The sequence below is a fragment of the Thamnophis sirtalis genome, unplaced genomic scaffold, assembly GCF_051295495.1.
Source record: "Thamnophis sirtalis isolate CommonGarterSnake01/CBP01778 unplaced genomic scaffold, rThaSir2_p1.2 scaffold_1, whole genome shotgun sequence".
NCBI classification, from domain to species: Eukaryota; Metazoa; Chordata; class Lepidosauria; order Squamata; family Natricidae; genus Thamnophis; species Thamnophis sirtalis.
Genome location: NW_028261381.1, coordinates 6,479,691 through 6,495,837, shown reverse-complemented (window position 1 = coordinate 6,495,837; position 16,147 = coordinate 6,479,691). Strand labels below are relative to the sequence as shown.

General features: G+C 42.6%; 1 protein-coding gene across 1 annotated transcript in view; it reads left to right on the top strand.

Annotated features, from left to right (window-relative positions):
• The window catches only part of NBEAL1 (neurobeachin like 1), a gene marked incomplete at its 5' end in the record, with an annotated part of 105,536 nt that overhangs the window by 30,258 nt on the left and 59,131 nt on the right, over positions 1 to 16,147 (top strand). The window contains 8 exon segments of the mRNA XM_087707021.1: positions 1,710 to 2,013; positions 3,550 to 3,635; positions 5,728 to 5,817; positions 7,000 to 7,168; positions 8,701 to 8,834; positions 9,766 to 9,925; positions 11,654 to 11,756; positions 12,828 to 12,984. Coding sequence (XP_087563147.1) covers positions 1,710 to 2,013; positions 3,550 to 3,635; positions 5,728 to 5,817; positions 7,000 to 7,168; positions 8,701 to 8,834; positions 9,766 to 9,925; positions 11,654 to 11,756; positions 12,828 to 12,984 — 1,203 coding nt within the window.

Here is a 16,147-nt window from a genome sequence, read left to right as displayed (position 1 = left end):
TTATCTCCATGATCAGTTCTTTCCTTCTTCCATGACCTCTTCTGTATTAATGAGAAACGAACAAAAAAAAATTCTCATTTTCCAAATAAAATGACCCAAATTTTAAATTTAGCAGCATGTGTCTATAATGTAATATGGCATAAATGAAGCTTGCAACCAAAACATCTGTTTTTAAACACTGCCAGAAGAAAAAAAAACATGGGATCAAACAGCTGCTCTGGACTGAAATGAAAAACGTTATACTAATGTTTTGTAGAAATAACTGGGACATTGTGTCTATTAAGTATAATGAATTCTTCTCTGCTTCCCCATCCACTTCACGTACAGTGTTTACGTCAGTGAGGTCCTAATAAGGGATAAAAGGATAAAGTATAAAAAGTGATGAGACTTTACAGTAAATGAGCATATTTATCAGAGAAAAGGTATCCTATGTAGCGTAAAATTAGGGAAAAATTAATTTCCAAAACAGTGAAAATGTCCATCCATCCATCCTATTTATATAGCTCTCACAAAATGTGACTCTAGGTAGCATAATATTAAAAACTAATCATAAAATGAGCAAATTAAAAACATCCCACAATTTAAAGACATCAATATTATTATTAAAAAGACTAGAAGAGAACATATTCAGTATAGCTGAATATGTCGCCAATGCCGACTGGCGACTACCCGGAGGAGAGCCGGAGGAGAGCCTTCTCTGTGGCTGCTCCGACACTCTGGAACAAGCTCCCCGTGGAGATTCGAACCCTCACCACCCTCCAGGCCTTCCGCAAAGCCCTTAAAACCTGGCTGTTCCGACAGGCCTGGGGCTAAAGAGCTCCCCCCCCCCCGAATGGTATGGTTGTTGTGTGCTTTTAAATTGTGTATTGTTTTGTTCGTCTTTTTTATCCCTTATCTGTACCCCCTTCCCTGACTTGGATTGTGAGCCGCCCTGAGTCCCCTTCGGGGAAAAGGGTGGCATATAAATGTAATAAATTCAATTCAATTCAATTCAATAGCTGACATTGTAGCCACCTCACTAGTTCCCTTGAGATTACCAAACCTGTTGACACAATCATGTTTTGAGGGACATCAGGAGTCTCACCTCAGGAGGTATGATGTCCTACAGAACGGGTGCCATGGCCTCAAAGGCTGGTGTCCTGGGATCCGAGAGCCGAGGTGGCGCAGTGGTTAAACGCAGCACTGCAGGCTACTTCAGCTGACTGCAGATCTGCAGTTCGGCTGTTCAAATCTCACCAGCTCAAGGTTGACTCAGCCTTCCATCCTTCCGAGGTGGGTAAAATGAGGACCCGGATTGTTGTTGGGGGCGATATGCTGACTCTGTAAACCGCTTAGAGGGGGCTGAAAGCCCTATGAAGCGGTATATAAGTCTAACTGCTATTGCTATCTGTGAGATGGGACTCCTTAACAAACAAGATTTAACATGTCAAAGGTAGTTTAAAGAAGCACCTTAAAATTACAGGGACAGGCATATTGTCGCTCCTAGAGTCATTTTTTAGGTACCTGAAACCCTGTTGCCCATACATATGTTGCTTATTCAGACAACCCTTTTGTCAGTGAGACAAAAGACTCTGGGTTCACAAATACATTATCTTCTTGTAAGCTCATTCTCTAGATTATATTGGCCACTTTAAATTTGAATGCATCCAGTCTGATTTTAATTGTTCATCTCTTTTTTTTTTTCCCACCGGGGAAAAAAAATTCTCTAGCCGTTTACTTCTTGCTGCATTGGTTCAGCTGGTCAGAGAACAACTCTTCCTCCACCATCTCAAATCCCGGACCCACCGTTTTCGTCCCCAATTATACCCCCTCGGACCTCATTTGGGGGCATCCTCGGACCAGGCAGCTGGAGTGGCCTGCTGGGGAAACCAGAACTTACCACTAAGCTGATCTCCGCAGGAACTCAAGATAGTGAATGGGGCTGTCCCACTTCTCTGGAAGGACAGCTTGGCTCTGTTATTATATTCCACGAAGCCTTACAGCTATCTCACATCAAAGCCTTATATTTGACAGGTGAGCAATTTCGGTGGGAGATTACTTTTTCCCGGCTGTTGTTTATCTCTTTGCTATTTTTATCTCAAGGCTTGATTACTGTAATGCGCTCTACATGGGGCTGCCCCTGAAAAGTGTTCGGAGACTACAATTGGTCCAGAATGCAGCCGCGCGAGCGATATCGGGTGTACCTAGATACACCCATGTTACACCCATCCTCCGCGAGCTGCACTGGCTTCCCATCGGTCTCCGAACATGCTTCAAGGTGCTGGTTATCACCTTTAAAGCCCTACATGGCCTAGGACCCGGATATCTGAGAGACCGCCTCCTGCCACATACCTCCCAACGGCCGATAAGATGTCACAGGTTGGACCTTCTCCGGGTGCCGTCGACCGGACAATGCCGGCTGGCGACCCCTCGGAGAAGGGCCTTCTCTGTAGCTGCTCCGACCCTGTGGAACGATCTACCCGCAGAGATCTGGACCCTCTCCACTCTCTCGGCCTTCCGAAAAGCCACTAAAACCTGGCTATTCCGGCAGGCCTGGGGCTGTTGACCTCATGAACGAGGTCCAGCCCCACCTAGATTGAGTGTATGGTGTGTTGTTTTTAAATTTGTTTTTCTCTTTCCCTATTTTTAACTTTTTATCTTTTTAGTCTTGTATTTTGTAAGGCGCCTGGAGTCCTACGGGATTGGGCGGCATATAAATTTATTAAATTACAATTACAATTACAATCTCTTTGTTTCTCTGATCTGACCATTACTTTTTATAACTAATTCACATACAGTTGTTGGTACTTTTTACCTTTTATGAAAAACAACTTGCCTTGATTTTTCCTCCTATGTTGTGTCCTGCTTTCTCACTACTTTATGGACTTAACCACCCACACAATATAATGCATATGTTCTAGTGTTCTTTTTTCAAATCCTCCTTCAAATTCTTATTAAAAGGGAACCCTGGATAATCCTACTGACTCACATCTGTGACAATATTGGGCTTAAAGCACAGTAAAAGCTTGAGAGAACTTTCATGTCTCTCTGGCTGAATCGTAGAAGCATGAAGTGTATGTTGGATTGTCGAGTATCATGACTCCAATAATTGTATTTTATTCCAAAAATAAGTATAAAGTAGATGAAGTCCATCCTCCCCCCCCCCCTTGGGGGATGTTTTTAAATTTTTTTGAAGATTAAAATGATTGATTGCTAAAAGTATTATGTGTTGATCTAATCTACCACTGCTTTTCTCTGTTCGGCATGAGAGTTCAGTACAGCTTCAAAATTCCAGGTTATGAAATGCTAAATCTAAACAATATGCTACTTGTCTTTTAAGTAAGTATGACCTTAGAAAGAAATTAAATTCTCCATGTGGGTCAGAAAACAAATTTGAAATGTTACCTGCAAATAGAGGCATTCGCTCACCTTTCTGTTGCCTCTGTGAATTGGTCTGCTGCTTTTAGTGTGGAGAGACAGTTTCAAACTTAATTTATTTGAAGCGAGAAAATGTAATTAAAAATGTGACCACAAACGTAAACTTCAATATCTGTTGTTCATTTGTTGAAGGTCCAAATTGTTTAACTCCTTGGAAGTCCCAAGAATCTGAACTGGCAGATTTGCCCAGCAAAATACTTCTTCACTATGCTCCTAAGGTAGTATTCAAGATATTTTTCATCTATCTTGTAAATGTGATTTAGCATTAGAAGTAGAGAAAATTGGAGGAAGGTCATTTAACCTCCAGCTATTTGCCATGCTAACCAAGCCAAAAAAAAGAAAAATCCTCTCTTCTAAAGTAGAATGTCAGTTGCTAAGAATGAATGAAGGTCTAAAGCTGTTCTTTCCTCCTTGGTGGCATTTCAAATACTTTCAAGTATTTTTCAAATACTTCAAATTTTTAGCCTATTCAACTGCTATAACAATATTGTGAAAAGCTTCATGCAGATCATCCACCGCAGTATATTTTTCAGATTTAGTTAAGCACCCTGTTGCTTTTAAATAAAATATGTACAGTGAAGATTGCCTTTTAAGCATAAAAAGACAAAGGCATTCTTTAAAAGGAGTAGTAGGCACAGTGGAGATGGGCTGGAGATTGCTTAACAATGTCTTCTAGCAGATTTGAAGCAAGTCAATCAGTTTGGGATTGAATGTACCACTAGGGCATGAATCTGTATGCCCTCTTTACTAGGATAAGTATCTACTTAGCAGCCACAGGTGTGTAACTGCCTGGCAAGTTTATAGTTGCTGAATTAGGAACAAAACCTTTCCTTCCTTCCTTCCTTCCTTCCTTCCTTCCTTCCTTCCTTCCTTCCTTCCTTCCTTCCTTCCTTCCTTCCTTCCTTCCTTCCTTCTTTCTCAGCCACCTATCACCCCAAATGTGACTCTGGGTAGCGTACAATTAAAAACAAACTATAACGTGTGAATCTTTTTTTTTAATTGAAAATTTTAAAAAAAGCTTTTACAAATATTTACCCCCTCCCCCACCCTCCCCACCCAACCCCAACCACCTCCCAATGTTTCCCCCCCCCCCACCGACTTCCCAGAGCAAATACAGGGTATAAATCTTTAACAAACATATTTTAAAATAAACTAAAAGAAAGTTAGTATCCTCTTTCATTTGTGCTTTAACTCCTCTTTGTTGGGCTAACTCTAAACCAGTGTTTCTCAACCTTGGCGACTTTAAGTCCTGTGGGCTTCAACTCCCAGAATCCCCCAGCCAGCACAGCTGGCTGGGGAATTCTGGGAATTGAAGTCCAGAGGGCTTAAAGTCGCCAAGGTTGAGAAACACTGCTCTAAACAGATTATATCATTCCTCGCCTTTTCAGTCATAAGCTATCTGGAATTTCTTAGTCCCGTATTTATTTTGAATATAGTCAATCCATCTTCTCCACTCCAGTTTATATTTCACATCTGAATGATCCTTAAGATGTGTGAATCTTAACAACATCCACAGTTAAAAAACAATATTATTATTATTAAAAGATTATAAGATAGTATATTCAGTGTTGCAGACAGAGTAAGCTACCTCATCAGTTCACTGTTCCTTGAGATCCACAACCCTGTCGGCAACAACCACTTTTTGAGGAAAAGCCACAAAGGATGGCATCAGTCTCACTTCAGGAGGAAAGACATTCCACAGGGCAGGCACCATGGAAGAAAAGGCCCATCTCCTGGCCCTAACCAGATGGAACTTTTTAATAGATGGGAACTGCAGCATACCTCTTCTGTCAGATCTTATGGGATGGGCAGATAAAATCAGAAAGAATAACCCATGGTTATAGTAGCACATAGAAAGTATTGCTGGTTCATGAGATTTTTTTTGGAGGGGGGGGGGAGTTGTGTTTTATTGGGTATCATGCAGGGGTGGGTTTCTCGCCCCGTTCCAACCGGTTCGGTTGGAACGGGGCTGGCGGTGTCCTCGTGCCCGTGCGCAGTGCACGCATGCGTACTAGCGTCTGTGCGATGCTCCAGCTGCTCCTGGAGGATCGCGCAGGCGCTGTATGCGTCCTGCGCATGCGTGGAAGCACAGAACTCGTCAAAACCGGGTAAGGAGCGCGGGCGGGCGGGTGGGCCCTTTGCCGTTCCCGGAAGTTACTTACTTCCGGGTTCGCCGACCAACCGGTTCGTGGGGACCGCCGCGAACCGGTTGAAACCACCCCTGGTATCATGTAAAAAAGTGCAAAAGTTAACCTCTGGTCAGCTTTATGAATGTGTTATAGCCCCCTTTCTTTCTTTTTCAATGGTTAGGCCTGCAGAAGCCCTATCTGTCTTGATCTTTCTGCAAATCTTTTACATGGGAGGTTAACAGGGAACAAAATAGTGAACTGGGACATCAAGGTGAGTATTTCCAGTGATTTAATGCTAAAGCTGTGTTGCTTTATATGGCCTGGATGAAAGCAATGTCATGAGAAGCTTCCATATCATATAATAACAATGCACGACATCAGGAACTGATTTCCCATTCCATTTTTATTTGGGGGTGAGGGGAATTATATATTAAAAAAGGGTTGAACATGGCGAAAGCTAAATATAAAGCTGCACAGGTTCCGAAAACGATGTGATGGGGTAGATTTCTGCTTAACAGTGATATTTCCAGGTGATAAATGAAGTTCCTTCTACAGACAGATGGACTTTAGATTCATATCTCTAGTTCTATAGAATGTTAGTCATGGCTAATATCTTTGGCTAAATCATTGAAAAGTGTGCACATGTTTCCTTTTCTTAAAGTATTTGTACAGAATTAGGTTTTGTCACGGCCCATCTGCCAGGAGACTGAGGTAAATCTTGAGGCCACACCTCTACCCCTCCTCTGACTCTCCAGATTAACCTCAGTCTTCGGCCCAGAAGGAGCTAAATACCTGGCTCTCTTCGGCGCAAAATATTTTCCCTTTTTTCCCTTGTACTTCCCATTTTGGTTTTTTCCCTTTGGAGTCTTTACCTGAAGAAGTTTCTGTTTTTGGCATCGGACAATCCTCCTCTCGTGTGTGCGAGAAGGAGGGAAGGGGAAGGAGGGAGGGAAGGAAGGAGGGAAGGAAGGGGAGTAGGAGAGAAGAAACGAGGGAAGGAAAGAGGGAGGGAGGGAAGAAGAAGTAGGACCGTTGTAAGATAAGATAGATCTATGGGATGCTAAGAAAGCAATCTTCAAGTATATTGTCCACTGTAGGGGGAAATTGTTATAAATACATATTATTAATAACAGTTATGAGATCATATAATTGTGAATGTATATATGAAATTGATAAAATAAAATAAAAATTATAAAAAAAAGAAAATGCATTAAAAGGTGTGTTTATCTGCACTGATTTTTTTTCTGAAAAATTGGCTCCCCCCCCCCGCCTAAAATTCAAGCTTCTCCAGGACCTACTACAGATATTTCTGACACGTCAATTGCTCTGTGGTGTTCTAATACTTTTATGCAGGTATTACATGTTTTTTAAAAAAGCCTTTCCTGTTGTTGGTTTCAGACCGGTGATTATTCCTTCTCCCCTTTGTTTCCCCCTCCCTGTTGTATTTCTAAAGGATATGATCAACTGCATAGGAGGATTAAATGTTCTGTTCCCATTGTTGGAGCAGATCAGTTGCCTGGATGGGCAGTTACCTGAGAGGCCAGAGGTAGAAGCTCTGCCCCATGAGTTGTTGACACCTGTTGAAGGAGATTGGGTTGTATTAACCTCCACCAAAGCTTCAGGTAAGGACATAATTATAGCAGTTAGACTTATATACCGCTTCCTAGGGCTTTCAGCCCTCTCTAAGCGGTTTACAGAGTCAGCATATCGCCCCCACAGTCTGGATCCTCATTTTACCCACCTCGGAAGGATGGAAGGCTGAGTCAACCCTGAGCCGGTGAGATTTGAACAGCCAAACTGCAGAACTGCAGTCAGCTGAAGTAGCCTGCAGTGCTGCATTTAACCACTGCGCCACCTCGGCTCTTAGCCTTTTCCATTATTTCAATGGGAGCAGTAGATGCATTCCCTGGTTTCAATATCTTTTTTTCATTATATGATCATTCTACTTTTTTGCCCTTGAGCTAAAGTCTGCATTCCATATTTTTAAATTTTCATTTTAAACACATAAACACATCAACGAAAACAAACACATGACTTAAAACAACATAGGAACAAGAAGTTGCATCATATATCTTACAGCAGTTCCGTATCGGTTTCTTTGCAGTTAGTGTTTTCCCTCCTATACATTTCTATCTTGCGTTCATGGTCCCCTTATTCGTTATCCATTTTTATCTACTATTCTATATTTATTTATACTTAGCTATTTATAACAACATATTGTTTACCTATATTGTGCTTTATATTCTTACTGTCATTTATTCTCTTACATACAATTATAGGTATACATTCACATAGTTATTCTTTTTCTTTGCCATTCTTATACTTTTATTATTCCATTTAAAAGGTTATAATATACAGTTTGAGTTGCTTTGTTTACCATCCCTAGCGCCTGTTGTAACACCACCTTATTTTCCCTTTCTTTTCTCCCTCCCTTCCTTCTCTACTTCCTTCCTTGCTCCTCTCCTTCCCCTTCCTTCTTCCCTTACCTCTCCCCTACTCCTACCCTCTCTCTTCCCCTTCCTACCCTCTCTCCTTCTCTTTCTCTCCCTCCCTCCCTCCTCTCCTTCTCTTTCTCTCCCTTCCACCCACCTCTCCTTACCTCTTTCTTCTTCCCTTATCTCTCCTCCACTCTTCCTTTCCTACTATCTCTCCTTCACTTTCTCTCCCTTCCACCCTCCTCTCCGTTCCCTTCCTTCTTCCCTCCCTTCTCTACTTCCCTCCTCCTCCTCTCCTTCTCCTTCCTTCTTCCCTCCCTTTCTTTTTCTGTTGTTATAGGTGTCTCTTTCAAATCTCAGTTTATGTTTTCTTGGGGATGGTATTTCCACAAACCCAGATAGAGTTTCCTTTTTTCTCTTTCGTTCTACAGTCTATATGCCAGCCATCGCCCTGGTTTGTTGGCTTGTTCCAAGTAATTCAGTTTGACTACTTTGATTTTCAGTGCTAATTCCTTTTGAGTTATTGAATTGATCTGCCCATTTATTTGGTTCTGTTTCAATTTCGTCTACTTGATTACATAGCCCAGATTGAATCCAAGCCCTGTCGATTCTTACTTCCTGTATACAGGCTATATCTACTTTCAATTTCTTAAGTTTATTAAACATCTGGGCTCTCTTTTTTTTGCCCTTGAGCTAAAGTCTGCATTCCATTTTTACAGAGGCTCGATTGGAGAAGAACATTATTGCAACCTTCATCTTGATGCTAAAGCATTTTATTCAGAGGCATCCAATCAACCAAGATAATCTTATTCACACTCATGGAATTGCAACGTTGGGAGTCCTTTTGCAAAAGGTATTGCAAAAAGCTGCAAAATAAATTGAATAGTGTATATTGTGAGCTTTTGCTTGAATATCAAACCCAGTTTTGCACCTGTGAGATTGGAAAGTTATAATTGCTTTAAATTACCGTTTTTTTGGGGTGGCATATTTTGATCTGAAGTTTGAAATACTTTCAGAAGTTCGTCTTCCTAAGCTTTTTGTTTTAGGAATAACAAAAATGCCCAGAGGAAAAAAAAGAAGATATTTTGTTTCAGGCTATAGTGGATGGACCTTCCAAATATCTTATTTGGATAATTCGCTTATTCTTCATTGTGTTACAAATGTATCTACAGTATATATATATATATGTGTGTGTGTGGAATGGTATATATATATGTGTGTGTGTGTGTGTGTGGAGTGTGTGTATGGGAGGAAGTGTGACCTTCCTCCCATACTTGGGCATACCAGGGGTTGTGACTTTAAGTATATACCTCCCACCCTGGCTGGCTGATAAGGAGTCGTTCTCTGTAGCTCAAATGGTTAACTCCCTGCCTGGGAGGCAATGGAGCACAGGTTCGATTCCCAAAACATGGGTATGGCTAGCTGATGAGAGCTAAATAGCTTGAAATAGATCTATACTAGTCTCCCTTTATTTATTTATCAGCATAAATATAACATATATATATATACTTCACTCCCACTTAGATTGTGTATAACATTGTGATGGTGATGCTTGAAGGCCAGCATGGGAAGATGGGAGGTTGTCAGTAAGAACTTTGCTGGGGGAGGACAATTACTACAAACATTTCTGTTGAAAACTCGGCTGACTTTTCTCACAAATGAACAAGGAAACGATAAAAAAGCGACTCTAAAAAAAATCTTTGACAACGCCCTATTGTTTCAAATGTAGAAATCACTGTTTGTTTTTCTTAATAAACAATATAGTCCTCCTTTTTTTTTTTAAGGTGCCCAGCAGATACATGGATGTGAATGTTCTCATGGCAGTCCAGTTATTGATAGAACAGGTCTCTGTGGCAAAAAACGTCCAGCTTTTGCAGCAAATGCATCAGCACCTACTTTTTGACTTCAGCATATGGAACCGTGGAGACTTCCCATTCCGAATTGGTGAGCTTGTAAATGTTGTAACAGTTGTGATTTTACTTAGGGTTATACACCCTGTTTATTTATGGCATCGGACCTGGGTACCTGAGAGACCGCCTCCTGCCGATTACCTCCCTTAGACCGATTAGATCTCACAGGTTAGGTCTCCTCCGGATTCCATCTGCCAGCCAATGTCGGCTGGCGACTCCCCGGGGGAGAGCCTTCTCTGTTGCAGCTCCAGCCCTCTGGAATGACCTCCCCGTGGAGATCCGGACCCTTACTACCCTCCCGGCCTTCCGCAAAGCCACCAAGTCCTGGCTGTTCCAGCAGGCCCGGGGGGGCTTGTGAAACATCCAGCCCCACGGAAATTGTGAACGTTGCGTTTTTTAAAGTGTTGTCTTTGTCTATTTATCTCCCTTTCCCTTGTCTATTGTGAGCCGCCCGGAGTCCTCCGGGAGTGGGCGGCATACAAGACAAATGAAAATGAAATTATTGATTTTTATAAACACTCAAGGAAGCAGAACAATAACATCAGTACAATTGACATCAAAAGGAATATAGTTTTACTAGATAACCTATGACCCATTGGCTCATCTTTTAGAAGTATTTTCTTACCTAAACATAACAAAAAAAAAAATACCAAACCAACCAGAGTGAGCATTGGAAGGTTGAAAAAAAGCAATGGGAATGAGAGTGACTTCTGATTTCCTGCCAGCTTCCCCATTGACTCTGCTTTTGGGAAACCGGCACTGAGTATCAGAAATTGCAATCCGCTGAACATTGCGATAGTGTAGTGGCCACACTTTGCGAGTACAACTGAGATCAAGATCCTTGAAATGTCAGTTACAGGGGAGTAATGAGTCTTGAATTTTGTAATGCACTCTTTAAGTTGGGCAATTTGAGGTACCTTATTCAAAACATGTTGTGCGATGATGTACTTTTGGCTAATTGAACATTACGAACAGACAAACAGGAGAGTTATAGTAGTATACGGAGAGATATTCTCAAAATGGACATTGAAACATAAAATGCTGTGATTGTAATGGCCCCTGCCCAGTTCTAAAGTAATATAATTAGGCTGGCATGTTACAGGTTGAATCCAATGAAAAGGGGATAAAGGCAAGACTTTTTTATTTGCTGCTGGAGCTACAAATAGGGAGCTACGTATCATTTAACCCTTGAGTATTTCCCCTTTCTTTCTTGAAGAAGAGTAAAGCAGTAGAATCTGTGCCCCACTGGATTTTATGGAATGAAAGGCCGTTTCTGGATTTAGATCAGGCTGTTCCTGGGGCAACAAGTAGGAAGAAAATAAAAGGAGATAAATGCCTCTGAAAGATGTCATGCTCTGTGAACACAACTCACGCTTTTAAGCTCTTAGCTGTACTTATTTTAAACCATGGCTTAAAGTGTCCTTCTAACCAGCTTTCACTTTGACTTGGCTTGTTGGAAGCCCCCTGAGATGTTACAAATGGTGATCGTGTGACCCTGGAATGCTGCAACTGTTGTAAATACGTGTTGGTTGCGAAGTGTCTGAATTTTAGTTGTATGACGTGGGAGCGTTGTGATGGTCATAAGTGCAAGGGCTGGTCATACGTTGCTCTTTTTAGCACCATTATAACTATGAATGGTTATTAAACAAGTGGTCCTAAGTTGAGGACTATCTGTATCTAATCAGTGATCCATACAATTTACAAGTGTAGCTAATACAACTCTGTTCTAATCAGGACTTCTGATTTTTTTTTGTTTTTTTAGGCCATATCCAATACCTTTCCACAATTATCAAAGACAGCAGAAGGCTCTTCCGGAAAAAATATGGCGTGCAGTTTTTGTTGGATACTCTGAGAATTTATTATGGGTATGGAATCTTGTATTCTTTTTTCAAAGTCTTTTTCTACATGCTGGAAACTCTTCGACTCTTTGAAAGACACCATATAAATATTGAGTGGCTGCTGTAATAGTTGCATATTATGATTAGTATCTATTTTTGCATCCTTTCAAGAAACACCGTCCATTTACACCTGTAGGACTTTTTCCCAAAAAAAAGGGGGAGGGGGGTACAGGACAGTGCTTGTATCCTTTCAGGGAAGAGTCTAACCTTTTTGTAATTCCTTATTATCAGTTTCATAATCGATTCGACTCATTATGATTTTATATGGGGGAATCCTTCAAGTGCTTTCTGGTGCATAAATGCATACCAATTCCAAATTGTCTAAGGATGTATCCAGTTAGTAGGTGTCCAGAATTTCTTGCTTTTGTTTAAAATTGAAATCCTAATATAAATAGAATTTAAAATAGTAGTTGATACTTGCTGCTCTCATCTGGGAACTGCATTTATAAAAGATTACCTACCCTTGTTTCTTTATATTTATGTCTTTTAAAAACTGTTACATTCGAAATCCATGTGTTTACTCATTTTCCTGTCAGTCTGGAAATTCTGTCCTGACAAGATCAGTGTGATGGGCACAGGGGTTCACCGACAAAAGGGCGAACGACAAAACCGCACCCGACTAAACCGTGGTGACAAAACTGCGAGTTCTAAAGTGCTCCGACGAATGAGTGCTGAATCGCGCCGACAACACCACGGCGACAGAAGCGCACTGTAAAACTAAACCTAACCCTAACCCTAAACCTAACCCTAACCCTAAACCTAAACCTAACCCTAACCCTAACCCTAACCCTAACCCTAAACCTAAACCTAACCCTAACCCTAAACCTAACCCTTACCTTAACTTAAATCGGCTTTCTGTCCACGCGCTGTTGTAAAGCGCCCTTCTGTCGCCGCAGTTTTGTCGGCGCGCTTTTGTCGTGCGCGCTTTTGTCGGGTCACGGGGCACAGGTACTTAAGGAACAAGAGAGAATGGCTTGTGAAAAGAAGTACATTAGAACTGATTATTATGTTATAATTGACAATCCTTGCTTTTCTTAGAAACCACTCCAAGGACAGTGACTTGCTTCCAGATGATATTAGGACAATCAGGACATCTCTGTATGGCTTAATTAAATACTTCTTGACCAAAGGTGGAACACACATGGAAGTCCAAAGCGTCATGGCATACATAGCAGCCACAGGTGACGAGGAGCAGGTAAGTTACTACGTCTGTGCTCTTCATCTCTTCTTCCCCCTTTGGCTATAATTGTCCATAAATGATGGAAGGAGGCACCACCATCGATGAAACAGGTGCAACGAATAAGGGGTAGCCAGAATCATTGAAGGTCCATGCGTTGCACAGAGTAACCAACCTCCCTCAATTCTTCTCTCCATTGCCCAGGGATACGATTCCTTTTTATTAACCACATAACATGATGAGGGTGCAGTGTTTTCAGGGTTTTCTGGTATGCCAGTTGTACCCTTTCCTGGACCAGGAAGCCTTGATTGAATTGAATTGAATTGAATTTTATTATTTGTATGCCGCCCTTCTCCGGGAGGGACTCAGGGCGGCGAACAACTCAAAAGGGGGAAAGGGGAACATAAAACAGAATACAAGTAATTAAAATAACCAAGAATCACACAACCATACAAGTCAAGAGGGGAGGGGAACTCATCAACCCCAGGCCTGCCGGCAAAGCCAGGTCTTGACGGCTTTTCGGAAGGCCTGGAGAGAGGTGAGGGTCCGGATCTCCACGGAGAGTTCATTCCAAAGGGCCGGAGCTGCTACAGAGAAGGCCCTCTCCCGGGTAGTAGCCAGGTGGCATTGGCTGGTAGATGGCACCTGGAGGAGGCCAACCCTGTGTGATCTAATGGGTCTTTGGGAGGTAATTGGCAGCAGGCGGTCTCTCTCTCAAGGCACAATCACTCATGCCTTGATCATGGTATTGGACCTGGGTACTTGAGAGACCGCCTGCTGCCAATTACCTCCTCTAGACCGATTAGATCCCACAGATTAGGCCTCCTCCGAATTCCATCCGCCGGCCAGTGTCGACTGGCGACTACCCGGAGGAGAGCCTTCTCTGTGGCTGCTCCGACCCTCTGGAACGAACTCCCCGTGGAGATTCGAACCCTTGCCACCCTCCAGGCCTTCCGCAAAGCCCTTAAAACCTGACTGTTCCGACAGGCCTGGGGCTAAAGAACTGTTGCCCCCGTCTCGAATGGTATGACTGTTGTGTGTTTTAAATTATGTATTGTTACGTGTCGCTTTAATTTTTGTCTGTATCCCCCTCCCTTGGTTGAGTTGTGAGCCGCCCTGAGTCCCCTTCGGGGGAAAAGGGCAGCATATAAATAAAATAAACATTCAAACATTCATTCAACATTTCCCATTTATTTTATTTGTCAAATTTTGGAACCGCCAATCTCATTCTCAGGGTGACTCTCTTCTGTCCGTGGGGCTGCCCTTGAAAACCACATGGGAGGTATAACTTCCAGTGGAGTGCACAATGCAGTAGGGTGTACAATGATGGGTTCCCCCTAGGTTCACCCGGATTAGATGTCTGTTGCATGAGCTGCAGTGGCTTCTGGTTTCCTTCTGAGAAAAATTCAAGGGGCTGTTTTTTATTTTTGAGGCTTTATACGGCAAGGATGATCTCTGGGACTGCATCTCCCTAAGAACATCAACCTTCCTACCAGATTTGATAGGGTGGGCACACTCCTGATCCCTTCCCTTAAATATTGCCATTTTGTGGAAGGTTTAGGTTTAGGTTAGGTTTAGGTTTATTTGATTTATATGCCGCCCTTCTCCCAAGGACTCAGGGCGGCGTACAACATTAAAAGAAACACATAATACAAAAGTTAAAAAGAAATTAAATAGGATATCCCCAAACCCAATTAAAATTGACAATGATGCTTTTTTTTTAAAAAAAGAATTCAAATTAAAATTAACAGTAATCAATAATTTGATTTGTTTTGTTCAGGCCAGGCCGGCTTGCTGGAAAAGCCAACTTTTTAGGGTGCGTCGGAAGGACCGGAGGCCGGGGATTATAAGAAGCTCCGGGGGCAGCTCATTCCAGAGGGAAGGCGCTCCCACAGAGAAGGCTCTCCCCCTGGGGGTGGCTAGCCGACACTGTCTGGCCGACGGCACCCTGAGGAGGCCAACTCTGTGGGATCGCACTGGACGGTGGGAGGCTACCGGTGGCAGTAGGTGGTCTCGCAGGTACCCTGGGCCTAAGCCATGGAGCGCTTTAGAAGTCATAATTGGTACCTTGAATCGCACCCGGAAGGCAACCGGAAGCTAGGAAGCATGCCTTCTCCATAGAAGCTCCTGCCCCATGGGTCACCCTTTCACCTGAGGTTTGTCAGACCCCTCCCTCCCAGCCTTTCCAAAAAACTCTGGTCTCCCCCCCCCCCAGGCATTGAGATAGAGTAAGATTGATCAGATTGTGGTAGGTGCTCTGCTTGTCTAAAGTTCATTATGTTCCCAGTTTTTATTATTTGTGGTTTGAATTGACAGATGAATAGATTAATTGCATAATGATGCTATTTTAGATGTTGCTCTGGAGCTACCCGAATTTTGGTATCAGATGAGTGACTGTATAAATGTGTTAAATAAATAAATACTGCAGCACATAACAGCGTGAAAGTGTGATGTTTTGTGGTTCGTAAGCTCTTAATTGTAGAGCCGAAGCTCATCTTGCCCAATTCATTTCTCAGCCTCCAGAGTTCTGTTGTTCCTTTTGTGTGGCAATTTTAAGAATCAGACTCTAAAAACCAACACGTGTTAGCGAATTGCTTACTATCTCCACAAACTAGACCCATGACTGCTAGTCTGGATCTTTCCCTTCACAGAAATTTCCCTGTCGGGAGAAGCCGTAAGATTGTCTTCTCTTGGTGAGGATGTCATGATGTGGTCAAATATCAGAAACTCCCAGCAAAAAAGTTGAAATCCATCCTTGTATCATCATTAGTTTTCTGGGTGTATTATAGTCATTTTCTTGAAGGTTGCTTAATCTGCTTATTTTGTGGAAATACACTAAGATTTCAGTAGCCCATTTCTTATATGACAGGTGATTGTTAGAAAGTTGCAAGAATAAGTTGGTTTGTGTGTTTGTGTGTGTGTGTGTTGTGTGTCTCCTTTTCTCCATCTCTTTTTCTTTTATGCTGCACTTTTTAGGCTGTAAACCAGGGGTGGGTTTCTCGCCCCGTTCCAACCGGTTCGGTTGGAACGGGGCCAGCGGCGTCCTTGTGCACCCACGCAGTGCACGCATGCGTACTAGCGTCTGCGCGACGCTCCAGCTGCCCCTGGACGATCGCGCAGGCGCTGTATGCGTCCTGCGCATGCGTGGAAGCGCAGAACTCGTCAAAAGCGGGTAAGGAGC